The sequence below is a fragment of the Drosophila rhopaloa genome, unplaced genomic scaffold, assembly GCF_018152115.1.
Source record: "Drosophila rhopaloa isolate 14029-0021.01 unplaced genomic scaffold, ASM1815211v1 contig_178, whole genome shotgun sequence".
Lineage (NCBI taxonomy): Eukaryota > Metazoa > Arthropoda > Insecta > Diptera > Drosophilidae > Drosophila > Drosophila rhopaloa.
The window spans coordinates 10,819,539-10,834,826 of record NW_025335059.1 but is presented as its reverse complement, the minus strand read 5'-3'; the positions used below and the strand labels follow the sequence as shown (position 1 = coordinate 10,834,826).

General features: G+C 38.4%; 4 protein-coding genes across 4 annotated transcripts; 2 read left to right on the top strand and 2 right to left on the bottom strand.

The window, feature by feature from the left end:
• Positions 1-498: 498 nt before the first annotated feature.
• On the top strand, positions 499-3,896 carry LOC108044507 (protein Skeletor, isoforms B/C). Its single transcript, XM_017123546.2, has 6 exons — positions 499-992; positions 1,340-1,562; positions 1,829-2,176; positions 2,240-2,793; positions 2,847-3,072; positions 3,133-3,896. Exons 1-6 carry the CDS (start codon positions 890-892, stop codon positions 3,758-3,760), a joined length of 2,082 nt encoding a protein of 693 aa, XP_016979035.2. The 5' UTR covers positions 499-889; the 3' UTR covers positions 3,761-3,896.
• A 129-nt stretch (positions 3,897-4,025) lies between these two features.
• LOC108044508 (protein stunted) lies at positions 4,026-4,695 on the bottom strand. Its single transcript, XM_017123547.2, has 2 exons — positions 4,467-4,695; positions 4,026-4,397 (listed from the first exon to the last, which is right to left on the bottom strand). Exon 2 carries the CDS (start codon positions 4,363-4,365, stop codon positions 4,177-4,179), a length of 189 nt encoding a protein of 62 aa, XP_016979036.1. The 5' UTR covers positions 4,366-4,397; positions 4,467-4,695; the 3' UTR covers positions 4,026-4,176.
• A 592-nt stretch (positions 4,696-5,287) lies between these two features.
• On the top strand, positions 5,288-6,237 carry LOC108044496 (gamma-soluble NSF attachment protein). The gene has a single exon (XM_017123527.2). It carries the CDS (start codon positions 5,328-5,330, stop codon positions 6,150-6,152), a length of 825 nt encoding a protein of 274 aa, XP_016979016.1. The 5' UTR covers positions 5,288-5,327; the 3' UTR covers positions 6,153-6,237.
• A 1,101-nt stretch (positions 6,238-7,338) lies between these two features.
• LOC108044506 (carbonic anhydrase 2) lies at positions 7,339-14,430 on the bottom strand. Its single transcript, XM_017123544.2, has 4 exons — positions 13,938-14,430; positions 9,114-9,185; positions 8,317-8,475; positions 7,339-8,247 (listed from the first exon to the last, which is right to left on the bottom strand). Exons 1-4 carry the CDS (start codon positions 13,963-13,965, stop codon positions 7,595-7,597), a joined length of 912 nt encoding a protein of 303 aa, XP_016979033.1. The 5' UTR covers positions 13,966-14,430; the 3' UTR covers positions 7,339-7,594.
• Between the last annotated feature and the right edge of the window lie 858 nt (positions 14,431-15,288).

Sequence of the window (15,288 nt, the reverse complement as noted above, 5' to 3'; positions counted from 1 at the left end):
AGTACAAAGTCGATCTGGCGAAGTCCTAGATTATGACTTTATCATGACACAATGTCTTATTGGAACAGTCAAAAATATAAATTAACAAAATTATTACTTTGTAATTTTAAAAAATATATGGAATACTTCAAATAATATCTGAAGTCCGGTTTTAATTTTATAAAAATAGTACGATTGAAAATGGTTTTGGAAAACAGGCGCTTCATTGTGTATTAATACTATAAGTGTGAACTTATAGTTTAAAAAATCGAAATATAATCATTTGATTGGAATAAACTTCGGATCTGCAAAGTTTGCTTAAACCTCTTAAACACACCTCGCATTTTTTTAAATGCAACAGTACCGTTATGGGCACTATTGGCCATTTCAATGCCAGGCACGCACGCGCGCGACCAAAGAGAGAGGTAGAGAGAGCAGTGCGCACTTAACATGACCAAGGCGTTGGAACTCCGAAAGAAACCCAAACCGAAATAACGGCGGCTTTAAGTCTCAGTTCACTCAGATCGGTTGGACGGTGCGGTTCGCTTTCGATTTCGGCTTCACAGTAAAAGAGCTAAATATAAAAAAAAACGCCGGAACTGCGGCCTAAACCTGTTTTGGCCAAGTGATCACAACAACAATAGCAGCGAAAACGCATGCAAGTGACGAAACGACCTTAAGCAAAAGAAAAAATAAATTACTTGACTCTCTAATAATACTTTACATACATATATATTTGGAAACCCAAGAAATTAAGTGACGCACCGAGCGAAATAAAAAAAACCAAAATGCAAAATGTTGCGACGTGAATAAGCGTCAAAGAAAATATTGAATCCGAAAATTTAAACGTGGCTTAGGAAGTTGGGTGTATAAAATAACGAGTCCGGAACAGCAAAAATAAGAAAATAAAATGGCTTTGGGCAACAAAGGGGGCAGCAATGTTCTTTGTCTGCGATTGCAGCGACAATTATTACTGGTTGTTGTAACGCTTTTCCTGTTTTTCAACGCCGCCCGTAAGTTCATAGACTAACTAAATTGCAAGCCGAACAATAACAAGAAAAACAAAGCAAACTGCAAAAGAAAGAGAAATTTTGATTGGCGTTACGCTCGAGACGGGACAAGGCGAAAACAAATTCACTTTCGTGTAAAACTAGAGAAACTGGTCTAGTCTTGGATTTGCCTCTCTGAGTTCCCGCCAGGGGGCGCCACATGGCCCAGTGGCAGTAATTCAGAAACCAAATTGTTGGCTTATTAGTCAGAGCCGAAAACCAAAACGAGTTTGTTGTCACAGTCTTTCGTTTGCGATTGGTTTTCTTTTTGCCGGCTTTTGAGTTTTCTTAACTATTTCTTTATCAATTAGTGACCCAGGACGAAGAAAATGATGGTCCATATCGTGGAAAATACCTCGGAAAACTCAACTCGTACCATCATCAGGTATCCGGTGATGTGTATGCCGTAAATGAGTACACCTTCTTGATAGTGGGCTTCAACTACGACGGCAACGGGGCGGATACTTTCTTTTGGTCGGGCGCCAGTAATCGCCCTGGACCTCAAGGCTTCATTGTGCCCGATGAGTATGGCAAGTAAGTGCATTGGTTTCATTTGATGTTAAACCTTTTTTTGGTTAGAGATAAAAAGTACGAATTTATTTTAATTTTGTCTGTAAATACACGTACAATTGAGATTTATTTTTACACAGTAAAGTGGATGTCCTTAAAATCATTTTAAAAACATTGTTAAAAAGTTTACGTTTACCTAATTACTCAAAAACCTTAGTCATCTATTTTTTATGCAAATATAGAAAACAGCGTTAATTATCTAAACTTATTATTTCCGATTGTTACCGTAGAACCAATATTCTGGATCGGTATCACAACAAGGACTTTACATTGACGCTGCCGGATCGAAAAAAGATAACGGAAATCAAATGGTTGGCGGTCTACGATCTGAACAGTCAGAACAACTTCGGGGACGTTTATATTCCCGAGGAGTTTGAGCCACCTATGCCCCAGCTGGGCGGAACGTTCTCCAAGCGCAGCCACAATGTGAGCAGCAGTAGCATTGAGATTCTGGACTCGAAAACCATTCGCATCAAGGACTTTACCTACGATGGGCGTGGCAAGCGCACCTTTTTCTGGGCGGGAGTGGGGGCACAGCCATCGAGTCGAGGAAGCAAACTGCCGGATGAGCGGGGATAGTAAGTATTATCAGATAGATTAACGAGTTAATTAATATTTTAATTTTATCTACTATGTTTTAGCCTCGACCCAATTAGGAAATACAACAAGGAGACCGTTGAATTGGAACTTCCGGGAGACAAGACCATCTTCGACATCGACTGGATCAGTGTTTATGATGTGGCCGATAATGAAAACTACGGTCATGTGTTAATCAACGATGGACTGAATGTTCCACCGTCGCTGGTGAAAGTAACGAAATTCGAATTCTCTCTGCCCAATTGCCGGCAGCTACACAAGGATATGCAGGTGTCCTGGGAGGTATTTGGTCCCCAAATCACGTTCCAACTCTCCGGTCAGGTGGCTGCCAACGATTACATGTCCTTCGGAATATCCGGATCGGATGTGTCCAGCCAAATGATCGGCTCCGATGTGGTGGTGGCCTATATGGACGAGATCAGGGGATATACAGTGGATTACAATATCACTTCGCTGGCGCCTTGCGTTCAGGTTTTGGGCCAGAACAAAGGAGTGTGCCGGGACGACGTGGTCGGTGGATTGGACAGCTTTCAGTTAAACACATACAGTCGCAAGGATGGCATCAACACAATCAGTTTTAGGCGGACCCTCAAGTCATGTGAGTAAAAATCTATTAAATTAAGTTTTTATTAATAATTTTCATCTCTTTAGCCGACGATGGCGATAAAGAAATCTTTCTGGACCGCAGCAACTACGTAGTTTGGGCCTTTGGCCAGTTGGACTCAAATAACGAACCTGCCTTTCATACATACTATCCCAAAAGTGATATAGTTATAGATTTTAACACCACGGAGGCTGTAAATGATTGCTTTGACTTCACTAAAAGTGTGGATACGCCTCCCCCTCAGTTGTGGGAGCGGACCAGGATAACAGATGCGTAAGAATAGAATCTTTCTCTACAAGGAAATTCTAATATCAATAATTAACTATTTTACAGAACTGTACGCACTTTTAATGCCTATTTGGGACCCTCGGGAGGACTCCGTGGCTATCAGGGACTGACAGGTCATGTGTCTAGCGGTTTGGCTTGGTACATAAACGGCTATATGATCCCAGAACTTTACCTTAAGCGGGGCCTGACCTACACCTTTAAGGTGAGGGGTGGTAATAATCCCCACTCGCCGGAGCACTATCATCCGCTGGTTATTACCGATGACCCTCAGGGAGGCTATGATCGCTTGTCGGATGCCAAGCAGAGTGAGATTCGCGTATTGGCCGGAGTGGAGTTCACTAGAAGGGGCAGACCCAAACCTACGGCTGCTGGTCCTTTGTGCCTCTCCAGATATCCTCCGAGTTATGATCGCAGGCTGGATGATAACTTCCCCACATTCAAGAAGTTCAATCGATCGCTGATCACCGAATGTGTGGATGAGGCACCGGCATTGTTGGAAATTACGCCGAATATCACCTGGCCGGATACCGTGTACTATAACTCCTTTACCCACGGAAATATGGGCTGGAAGATTCACATCGTGGACAGCTACAGCAATCTGAGAAGTGGAGCGAAGGCTTTATCCTGGTCTTTATGCATCATCCTGCTGCCTTGGCTGGTGCTCCAGTACTGACTGTTCTCTCTTAGTTTCTTAGTGTAAATTAAGCAGTCACAATCTATGTATTTAATACGCGTGTGTAGAATGTATGCTCATGCTGTGTATATTATTATTTAAATCGTATTTAAATACAGAACTGTGTTGTACTTTAGAGTGAATGAGCTTGTAACTTATTTAAACATTAGAAGAAGTAGTTGCCCTGCATGTATCCAAATGAGTATTCTAACTGGGAATGCAAAGCATGATGTGCTGTTTTGATACCAACTTCTTATAGAGGGCAAAATAACAACTGCAACAACTTTCAACTTTTTTGAGTTATTCAAATTTATTTGAATAATTGCAGTTTTGGTTTACTAGAATTACCGAAGCTTCTACTGATGCTTGATGGTGTAACGTCAGAAAACCACCCATAATAAGAAGCAAAAAGGCATCTATGAATCCGATTCTTGCTTCTTGCGCGGCTTTGGCTTTCCGTTAACCCAGGGAGTGAACTGCACATGGCTTATGTCTCTCTTAGCAGCATCTGCACGTAACTCCGCTCGAAGGGCTTCACGTACCACCCGGGCAGCAATGTTCGAATATTGGATGTAAGTAAGTCCTGCATCTCTCCAGATTTTCATGACTATCAAATTATTTTCAATCCTTCAGAAGCCTGTATGATTTTAAATTTGTAAAAGCGCATAAGACATAAGTCGGAACGACTGCAGTTAGAAGACTTTACCTGCTTTGAAAACGATTTCCAAGAATCAGCCACTAAACCAAAAGAAAATGTACTCGTATTGACGCTTGTAAAGAGTCTGGTTTTATTGAATAATTATATATGTAGCTCCGATATTGTCCGAACGTATTCTTTTGAACGTATTCTTTTCTTTTTCAGAATGACAGAGAACGTTTCTTTCGATATCTTTCTCTTTTTAGCCCAGGGATACGATACAAGACGTACAGTCAAAAATGTGAATCTGGTTCGATTTATACGAAATCGATACATTTAGTTAAGTGGCTTGGTATTTATCCGAAAGCGATAAAAAGCGATGCTTTACTGATTAAATATAGTTAAAAATGATTAAAATATTTAAATGAAAGAAAATAATATTCTGATATCATGGTTTAAAAATGTTCCAAATCCTCGTAGGGCAGTTGTTTATATAGCGAATTTAACACAAAGGAAAACAGAAATATTAAGGCTGTGATGTACTAAATAAATATATATATAAATAAATAATAAAATTATTAAGATATTTAAGTGAAAGAAAGTAATATTTTGATTGCGTGGTTTAAAAATGTTCCAATACCTCTTTTTGAAACCAGTAGTTTTTTAGAGCAGTACTTAATATAGCTAATTTAACACGAAGGAAAACAGATATTTAAAAGCTGTTCTGTACATTTAGGAAACATTTTCACTTCATTTATTAAATGATGTTTACAAATTCTTAAAATATTTAAATGAAAGAATCAACAATACCGTGTCATATCCGCATAAGGAGCGGTCAAATGCGTTTTATCTGCACTTGCGCATTTGGGCACACTATTTTACACGTAAGCAATCGATTTTTCCTTTACGAAAAGAACAAAGTTGAAGAAAATGTCTGCTCTTGATGCCAAAAAAATAGCCGAAGCTGAGGCTTTAATGGGCCAAGTCGATAGTGCCCCGGATGAGTATGCTAAAGCTGGTATGTATTTCAAGGCTGCAACTGCATATCGATTGGCCAAAAGCTCGGATAAGAGCAAGGATTGTTTTTTGAAGGCCATCGACTGTTACGAAAACAACAAGTCGTGGTTCCACGCTGCCAAATCATACGAGCAGATTATTTTGCTGGCCAAAGAAAACGGAACTCTGTCCGAAGTTGAGGAATATGCAAATAGGGCTTGCAGTCTCTATCAGCAACATGGTTCACCGGAAGCAGCTGCTGCAGCACTGGATAAAGCCGCCAAAATGACGGAATCCAAACATCCTGAATTGGCATTGGAATTCTACAAGCGGGCTCTGGCCGTCGTATTAATTGGAGATGCCACCCATCAAGCATCTGAATTCGCATCGAAAGTGTCAAGAATATTGGTGAAACTCAAGAGATACGAAGAAGCGAGCAAGGCTCTTAAAAAGGAGATAAGCCTAAACCTTCAAACAAAATCTTATGGACAAGTTGGTCGCTTAGTCGTGGCCTTGGTACTAGTGCAATTAGCATATGGAGATCTCGCAGATGCCAAAAAGACATTCAAAAAATGGGGAAATCGTTGCGAGCACCAAGAAGTGTCCACATTGCAAAAACTATTACAAGCTTTTGATGATGGGGACCAAGAACTAGCTGCCAAGGTGCTGGCGTCCCCATTTATCAGACATATGGATGTGGAGTACGCCCTTTTATCGAAGAATATTTCCATGCCACAATGTATACAAAATGGAATTTAAGTGGAGAAGAAAGCAATCAATACTGGAAATTAAGCATATCTTGTTTTCTATGGTGTGCATAGTAGTCATTTGTATTTATTGTTCCTTACATTAACAAAAAGCTTTAAGAATGTACACTGTTAAATATATACAAAAATATAAAGTGTTAATTAAAAACAAATCATTAGAACTCTTTCTGTGCCTTAAAGAAATACATTTTTAAGCAAGTTAATACACATTTTATAGTCTTTTAAATACTACTTGATACTAAAATCTTTACACACTTTTATACGAATTTTACACACGATTTCTACACAGTCAATATCTCATAAACTAGACTAATAAATTGAGTACAAATTACATTTTAAATTGTTGTTCAAAAGTATGCAACGTTTTCGCTCCATTAGCCATTTAATAATTTAAAACAAAAGCTCTTTCAAAATCATTGTTCAACAAATAAATTTCAAAATTTAACAACAAATCTTAACAAAAACGTGTTTTAAAATCAAGTTTTGTGCATTTATTTCATGTTCTTTTTGGAGAAATCATGAAGGTTTGAGGGTTCCTTTTGAAGCTACTTGATGTCTTCGAAGTTGGCTTAACTTTTAAGTTTTAATTGTATTTTAAATCAGCAATCGGCTTATCGGACTTTAGATTATTATAGGACTCTACTCCATGCATGTATCTCCCACAGATAAGATATAGTTGAGCTTGTGGGTATAATTAGCTGTGCCATCACTAAACCGGCGGACACACGCTCCAATCGCACTTGAAGTGCGGCCAAGTGTCATTTCGCAACGAAATGAACAAAAATGATTAAGTATGGCCAGCAATAAGCGAAATCAAATTGCATGACCCGCTGTTATTGTAGTTGATTTATTTAGAGTCCATCTAGTATCAATTAGCGTTATCAGGCCGTGCAATTGGTCAGTTGACGTTGGCAGTTATCAGTGATTTATGAATACTATTCGGTGATAAATACTTTATTCCAGTTAATGACCCCTTCGAGGAATCACACTGTCCAGGGACCCTAAAAATTTTTACTCCAGCTGGGGTCTTGTGATAAAAATATGCAGAAGAACTGTTCACCATCTATTTTTGGAACTCCCCATAAACCGATATTGGTCAGTCTGAACTTTAAACGGAAATAAGCGGTTACTTTTAAGTTGCGTACATATATGCCACTTTTAACCATAAACACAACGAATGCTTGTAAAATGTTTCATTTATTATCTGTGATCTTTGCACTTAACGAACTTTACACAAACTGACTAGCTGAATTCTTGTTCTGTTCTGCATTACAATTAATGAGTATAAATTGTCTGGTCTGACGTTGCTCTCCTGTGTCGCCGGTATTTGGATTGTTAATATATGTAGTTGGTAAACAAATTCGTTGTATTTAACGATTCTTTGGTACGAGTATGTCATTGGCTGCTCTCTTCGGGGTGGTATCCGTCTTAAATCTACAGCAGGAACTTCTGGCCCGCCAGGATGAGCGCCATGATCAAGGACACGGATGCAGTGACTCCTGCTGCCCCCGAACGATCCTCGGGCTGCTCGACCAGGACCACCGCTCGATTGTTCTCGCTCTGCAGCTCCCTGTAATTGTTGTGCAGCTGCTTGCCCTCATCATACTCGATCTCCTTGAACTCGTTGACCTGGTCCAGGGTCACCGGGAAGGTATTGGTGAGCACAATCCAGGTGACGGCCTCGGCGCAGGTGGGCGTGGTCAGGGAGCCGGCGTAGGTGAAGTAGCTGTCCACACCGGGAACTAGGTCGTCCACGGCCAAGGAATCTGCCACCTGGGCAGGCTTATTCATGCTCCCGTAACTTTTCACAGCCTTCAAGCTCTTGATGATGCTGCCGATGGCCTCGTTGGGCGTGTTGGACACATGGTACAGCACTCCAATTACCACAATGCCATCTTTGAAGCCGGCCGCCATGGTCATGTTGGGGTAAATGGTGTTCCTATGGACAATGTGCACTTCCAGCGGATAGCGGATGTCGTTGATGGTGTGCTCCGACCACCAGTGCATGTGGATCTGCTCCACCACGTAGTCATGCAGCAGGGCACCACCAGTCAATGTCAATTCGTGATCAAAGCCAGATAGTTGAACTATACAACAGAAGAAAATAATTACTCATTGGATTATTTCCAATTTCTGACATATATCTAAAAACTCACTTGAATGTCCATTGTTGACCATTAGCAGATTTTTCTGATGCTCATCGTAGTTCTCGAACTTCAGAGGATCAAACTCGCCCTTCAGGGCCCCTTTGACATGCAGATTAATGGGGCTTTGCTTCCTGCCACTATCGCAAAGACCGCCCCATTTTGGAAAGGCTGTGGAATGTAAAGATCATCCATCAATGTCAAAAACTGACAATTATATATTCTTGTCAAATTGATTTGTATTATTGTGAATATCTCCAAAAGCTATTTTTTTATATCAATTTACGCCGAATTTATTTCCTTTTTTCAAAATTTTTGCACTAGTCAAATAAGGAATTTAAAATCATAAATCAAACTTTACATAATTGAACGCTTGTTTTTTAATAAAAAGTATACAATTTTACTCCAGTCCATTATTTGTTAAATTGATTTTCATTATCTTAACTTTCTGCACAAGCAAAATTTTTATTTGAAATTAAATGCTCATAAATCAAACTTTAAATAATTGAACGATCTTTTCGTCAATTAAAAACTCTAGGCAGAAGTTCAATTTCCGCAGAATTGCTCAAGTAACAGTCCAAATTTATCATTATTCATGTTCAATTTGCATACACAACAATTTGGCCCAATTTAACTAAGCTCAAGTCCGGAGCGTGCACACAGATAGATATACTCGTATATCCGAGCACATTTGAATCGAGCCCTGGTATGCAAAACACTTGACAATGAGCCAGCCAGAGCAGAGTGACCCACTCGCCGTGGCGTTGATTAACTAATTTTAGCAAATAAACTCGATTGGCTTTACTTACGCTCATCCTGATTGCTGTCCAAGTCCGGGTAGCCCCATTCGTTGGCCCAGCTGAGGGCCACAGAGCAGCAGACTGCGAACGAAAACGAAAGAACGGGGGTGACAGATAAGTATCAAGTATACGCCGTGTGGGACCGTCAAATGAAAACGATTTTAATAAACTTCAACTTGACCGACTGCGCGCAGAGAACGCTTGAGGGCCACCCAAAAACAAGCACATTAAAAACTGCACTTGACGATGGGCCATAAAAGCAATGGGATAAATACTGACAGAGGGTCAATCTACACATGTTTGGCAGCCTCAGCCAAAAACACGGCACCTTGCACTTGACTCGGCTAAAAATACCCATGAAATTTATGATTTCAGCCACATATATTCGTATATAAGTACCAGTGTATCTGCAGGCAGACATTAATGTTTCATTAACCTGCGAATTGTCCACATATTGTGGCTTTCTCCTCCTCCAGCTTTGCTAAAAGCATTTTGACATCTGCGCATCAAAATATCAACTAAATTTAATGCGTGCGGCTTTTTAGTTTTTACGATCCATTTTGGTATTTAAAAACCACTGACCCATCCACATAACTCGTCTCTAGCGTGATCTGTGATCAAATGACCGTGTTTATTAAGCCATATTCAACATTAATGGGTTAATAAAAAAGTCCGCATACAAGTGTTATAATTTATGTTCTGTCTTTAATCTTTCGAGTATTTATGCTTGCCGCATGGCATTTTTGCAAGTTGGCCTGCAAAAAAGACAAATGACGACCGCAGCTGTGAAAGTAGAGTACTAAATATACCCAAGTATAAATACTATATGTTGTATATAATCTTTTTAATTTACTTTTTGCCGGGCAACGTGCTCATCAGCTGAGGTGTACATATTATAGTCTTGGGTTGCCCTGTGACGCAATGAGACCGAGGAAAAGATCTCTGAGTTATAGCAGTTTTCGATTATAAATAATATTTCATTATTTAATGATTTTTTTTTATAATTCACTGGGCAAGCGGAGAGTACTTATGGAGATTCAATTTGAATTAATAGTGAAATTGTATTGAATTAGTGCCGTATCAAGAGTCGTAAAAATATTCCTTTTAATTAAGAAACGATCACAAGACGTAATGACTTTAACGTGAGCGGTTTGTGGATTATATGTGATTGGCTAATGAAATATCCGTCAGATGCCAAATCGAAAGGAATCACTTGATCGCGAACCCTTGCCATCTCAAAAACATTTTCAACGGACATGCAACGAATGTCGGGCAACTATTTAAAGTGCAATTAAATTTGCACATGCAAAGCTCGGACAATTAAATTTGAGTGTCTAAAGCTTTGATAGCTGATAATAGGAAACGTTCTGTAATTTAAGGCCCCCGGGGTGTAAAAGTTAACAAAACTGTAATTTAAAACAGGCAATGCAATGGGCGATAATCATGTGAAAAATCGCGCAAAATAAACAGCTGCATACAGCTGAAGTGGAAAATGCACTCAACCCGTGAATTCGTCAAGTGAAAAAAATTGTATATTCTCCTGCTCTTGAGAATCAAAACGGAATTCATTGCCGCGATGTTCTGGCATTGGAACGGCTTGTATCAACTGCTGTTTATTAAATCATTGCGGTCTTGTCAGCAGAAAAGAATCGAAATGATTTCGCTAGCTAAGCAGTCGCGATAAAGACCCCGTCTGTCGCTTGGGCTGTTTAGTTTTTTTGTCAAATCACTGCGGTATCGAGATTCCCCCAAAATATATAGAGCACTCAGTGATTTTCCAGCCGCAATTTTATTTACATTTTACTGAGCCTCATAATCAAAGATATCTCCCACCGATAAACGATTTCGGGAGTGCACGCGATTTAATGACCCATTGTCTTAAAAGCCTGCGATAAAATGCGAATCCAATAAATACACCGCAGGTCACGTGGATGAAACCATTAAAATTGATAGACGTTATCATTTGTCAAAATAAATATTCAATAAATAATATTTCAAGATAAACCCGAATATTATCTATTGAGATGGGTAAAAGACCTATAAAATAAACAAAAAAATAATTTAGTATTTTATTACTAAACAAACTTCCGTTTAAATAGGCACAGATAAACATTATTATCTTAAAGAAATAAATGATATATTTTATTACAAAGAGCCCATATAAATTTGATTTCTATAAGCGAAAAGCGTGTGTAGGTAGAGCACCTGCTCCAGAATTAATCTAATCTGCTGAGCGGGAACATAATTTTCTCAACTGGCATAATCAGATAAATACCAAGACTTTGGTTTTTTCTGAATTTCCTTAAAGTTGTGACGTCTGGATGTTATGGTTACCATAACATTTGATGAGATTGCTTTAGGGCCTGGCTGCATTACCAATCAATTGGGTGGGGGAGTAGGTTAAAAACTTTCCATCATAAGCCAATCGACTTAATGGACTTTGGATTCGCAATGCAAGGAGAAGACTGCGAATGGGTGTTGATAAAAAGCCGAGGAAAACAAGTTGAGAAGATAGTGACAAAGGGGGCAGATTGATGGCAGAAGGTCTTTGTAAACAGAAGTCAACTCCCAGCAGATGAGTATATACTATGTAAATAGGAAGTAGCTACTATCAGGAAAGTGAATTGCGGAATGCAAATTCACTTTCGCTCGACAACAAAGGGGCAAAACCAATACAAATAAATGTAGCCCAGTCAACGCTCTAGTGCATCCAGTGTTTTGGCCATAAATGCCGCCTTTATAAAGAGGGTGTGTACTGTCCATCAATTGCTTGTTCCACAGCTACCTCACAAAGACCAATCAATTGGAACTCTACTTGGTCGGACTCCAAGAGTTAGTTAAATATAAACAACCCAACCAGAAAATGATTTGTAAAATACCACAGCTTACACATTTTCCCTAATAATATTATTAATTCAAGCGACCGAACTACCAATTAACTCGAAAACAAGTTTGAATGTGTCATGGGTTTTTATAATTTGGTCCTTTTTTAGTGAATAAACAGGAAAGGGCTCTCAGTATTTAATGATGCATGATCTAAACTCGGACATGTGTATTTACTTAGGAATAAAAAATAATCTGCACTAAGTTAAATTTGACTCAGCTTGTAATTCTTAAATAAAAACACACAAACAACTGTTTTTTAATGCTGCGTCATTAAGAAAAAATCACAAGTGTATTCCATAACGCAAAAAATGAATATAAATTTGATGAATTAATTTACAAGTTTAGCCACTAATGGTGTGTAAAAATTAGGCTTTTCTTCTTCCGAGCAATAGTGTAAGGTGCTATTTTTTAAAAAAGATCTAGTACATTAAGTATAAAATGGTTTATAAACGAGAGCCTAATCGGGAGTTGTTAATTGATTTCTACAAGCATAGCATTAAACACAAATAAAAAAATAAGTCTATACTGGCTTGGTGTCTTATCTTGGACAACAACAATTGTATCACTTAGCTAATTGTGTTCAAAACATATTTTTCCAAAAAACTGATAAATTCCTTGATGATTTTATACATATAAGTTGTCTTTACTTACATATATTTTTAATCACCTGTTTTTATATATATACCATATAACTTATTTAGAAATCGCAGCTAATCGGGGGGTAGCTACCTGACAAGTAAGCAAGCCCGATAAGAAATGGCGCCTTGCGACGTTTATTAAATCGATTAAGCTTAATCGAATCTCGTACGGATCCATAAGCCCGGTGGAGTTAATTGCCAATTAATCGTTTAATATGCATTTCCCCCGTACGCTACTTGAAAAGTCCCTTATCAATTCCCAACTTATCACTGCACCATCTCGGGCATATAAACTACTTTCGATTATCTCGATTAGGTCAGCAGTTTTTCCACCCATAAGCTGACTCCCCAGCGTGCCCAAATATTTAGCTTCGCTGACCTTATCACTCAGTCTGCCCGCAATGATGAGTCGTCGGTATCTGTATCTGTATTAGACGAATTAAGTGGGTATTTTCCGAATGCCCCAAAGTCAAACAAGACGGAAATAGGTTGTCTTTTGTTCAGATATCTGTTCGGGCGCGTGATCCATTTCCAAAGTTCTGTGACGTGCTTTGGAGTACCGATGTGACGGCGTGAGTTTAGATTTAAGATATGCCCACAAAAATGCGTTGGGGTTTCTAAATTAGCCATGGCGAAAATCCCCCTTTTTAACGGTGTTACATAAAGAAAATAACTCCAGTTTTATGTCTTCTTTGTTGGGGTAAATCACAATAGAAAATATACCCCTGAAGCTACTTTCTTTATTGTAAAATTTAATTTATGGGATCAAAAAAAGAACATTTCACAGATTTGTTAGCTTATCTATAAGCGAATCTTTCACAGGATGTAGCCAATTGACAAATTTAACCGCTTGTGTACCGAATTCAAATACAAATCCCTCGATCTGCATTTATCTGGATATATACTCAAGCCTATCCGTACACTTCCGATGGCAATCATCACTTCCCCTGGTCTGGGAACCTGTCCATTGAAAATCATAAACGCAAAAGTCCGCCTTGTAATTTACGATCCCAGCGTATTATCATTACTACATTGTCTATGTCATCTTATCCACTAAAACAATCCGAAAAATTGCAAAATAAATAGCAAACAATTAGAATGTGGGAGCCGCAACCTAGACGTGCCCTTTCGGTATTATCGGAGGTATATGGGGATATGTGGATAAGCACTATTGCGATAAGTACAAGAATCCAATTAATGGCCGATTGAGTCAATTTTTTGAGTATGTGACTCATACTGGAGTAGTTAAATAACTTTGATTGGCTTACAATGAGTCACAGATGATAAGTACTAATTGATAATAATTTACCTATAAAGGAGAGGGTGATGAAATGCATTTTTAAGGTTTTTTACGTTTTACTTTCGTCAAAAATATTTTTTAAAATCACTTGTTTTTCGGTTATATCACTTTGAGAGGGCACAGTATACTTTTTCTATTTTTTTTCAGAGGATGCCAGGCAGGACACGGAACCTTTGCGGTCTCGAATCGAACTCCATCGGTTTTGGAGCGGCACGCGTCTTTTATATCGGAACCTCGGGCGGGCCAAGAACGGAACCCGCGGCGGTCAGGCACAGAATGATTACTGAAAAGCGGTACGAGCATCGGGCAATGTGCACACGCACACAGCCGCAAAAACACACCCACAAACAAACGGCACTGCACTCACACAATTGAACATTGAATTATGGCAACGATATAGTCAGGTTTATGTGCTCTTTATTTATTTTTTTCGCAGGTTTTCCACTTTCCTCTTGAAAGATATTGTCAACTAAAAATTTGCAGATTGGGAAGAAAAAAAAAATAATAAAACCGCCAACGAGCCGAAGGTGAAATTTGCAATTGCCGAGCTGCGCTTAGAAGTTGATTAATTGATAAGCAGGCAGGGAAATGCTAAACGAACGGTAATTACCAGCTGAGCGAGAGCAAGAGAGCAAGGGCTGGCACATGACTCTCACGCCCACACTTGCCAAAACCCACACTGGGAGAAATAAGGTATCTGGTATAAAAAACATTAAGCTATCAAATATAGATCACATTACATTAGTCCAAGAAATGTTGCTAACATTATTTTAATATTTTAAGCGTATGACCAGATCCAGCCATTACTACTCAGAAAAAATTATGCTCTGAATTAAATTATGATAATTATTGCTTCAAAAGCTTTTGGTGTATTCGCACTTAAATATAGAATAAATGTTTAATTAAGCCCAAATCATTAAAAAAAAACTTTATTCAAGCTCCATGCTCTCAAAACAATATTACAATCCTTAAATTAAATACGTTACGTATTTAACTTACGAAATAAAATAAACAAGTCACGTACTTAACTTACGAATAATAGAATCCCGAAAATTCATTAGTCAAGTTGAGTGTGTACTAAAATAGAGAGTAAAATTGGTTTTTTATGATTTACAAATCTTTCTAGAAGCGACATAAAAGTGCACTTAATAATTTTTAAATTAAGAACAAAATTAATCGCCGCGTAAGAACGAATTTATTTAATTTTCACAAAAATGTTTCGTAACTACCAATAAAAAATGCTGTCTATTAAGATATATATAGTTAATATAATCCATTATGCTTAAATATGTATAAAAAATTAAAACAAGAAATTGATTATTTGTGATTAAATAATATTTCATATTTATTGATTTATTTA

What these genes read in the sequence shown, in the direction of transcription:
- LOC108044506 (XM_017123544.2), bottom strand. Translation starts at nt 13,965, where the DNA reads ATGCATTTCATCACCCTCTCCTTTATAG. An exon ending in CATCACCCTCTCCTTTATAG is followed by an intron (nt 9,186 to 13,937) that starts GTAAATTATTAT and finishes TTTCGTTCGCAG; the next exon opens with TCTGCTGCTCTGTGGCCCTC. An exon ending in GGTCAACAATGGACATTCAA is followed by an intron (nt 8,248 to 8,316) that starts GTGAGTTTTTAG and finishes TCTGTTGTATAG; the next exon opens with TTCAACTATCTGGCTTTGAT.
- LOC108044496 (XM_017123527.2), top strand. Translation starts at nt 5,328, where the DNA reads ATGTCTGCTCTTGATGCCAAAAAAATAGCCGAAGCTGAGGCTTTAATG.
- LOC108044508 (XM_017123547.2), bottom strand. Translation starts at nt 4,365, where the DNA reads ATGAAAATCTGGAGAGATGCAGGACTTACTTACATCCAATATTCGAAC.
- LOC108044507 (XM_017123546.2), top strand. Translation starts at nt 890, where the DNA reads ATGGCTTTGGGCAACAAAGGGGGCAGCAATGTTCTTTGTCTGCGATTG. An exon ending in CCTGTTTTTCAACGCCGCCC is followed by an intron (nt 993 to 1,339) that starts GTAAGTTCATAG and finishes TTTATCAATTAG; the next exon opens with TGACCCAGGACGAAGAAAAT. An exon ending in GTGCCCGATGAGTATGGCAA is followed by an intron (nt 1,563 to 1,828) that starts GTAAGTGCATTG and finishes TTGTTACCGTAG; the next exon opens with AACCAATATTCTGGATCGGT.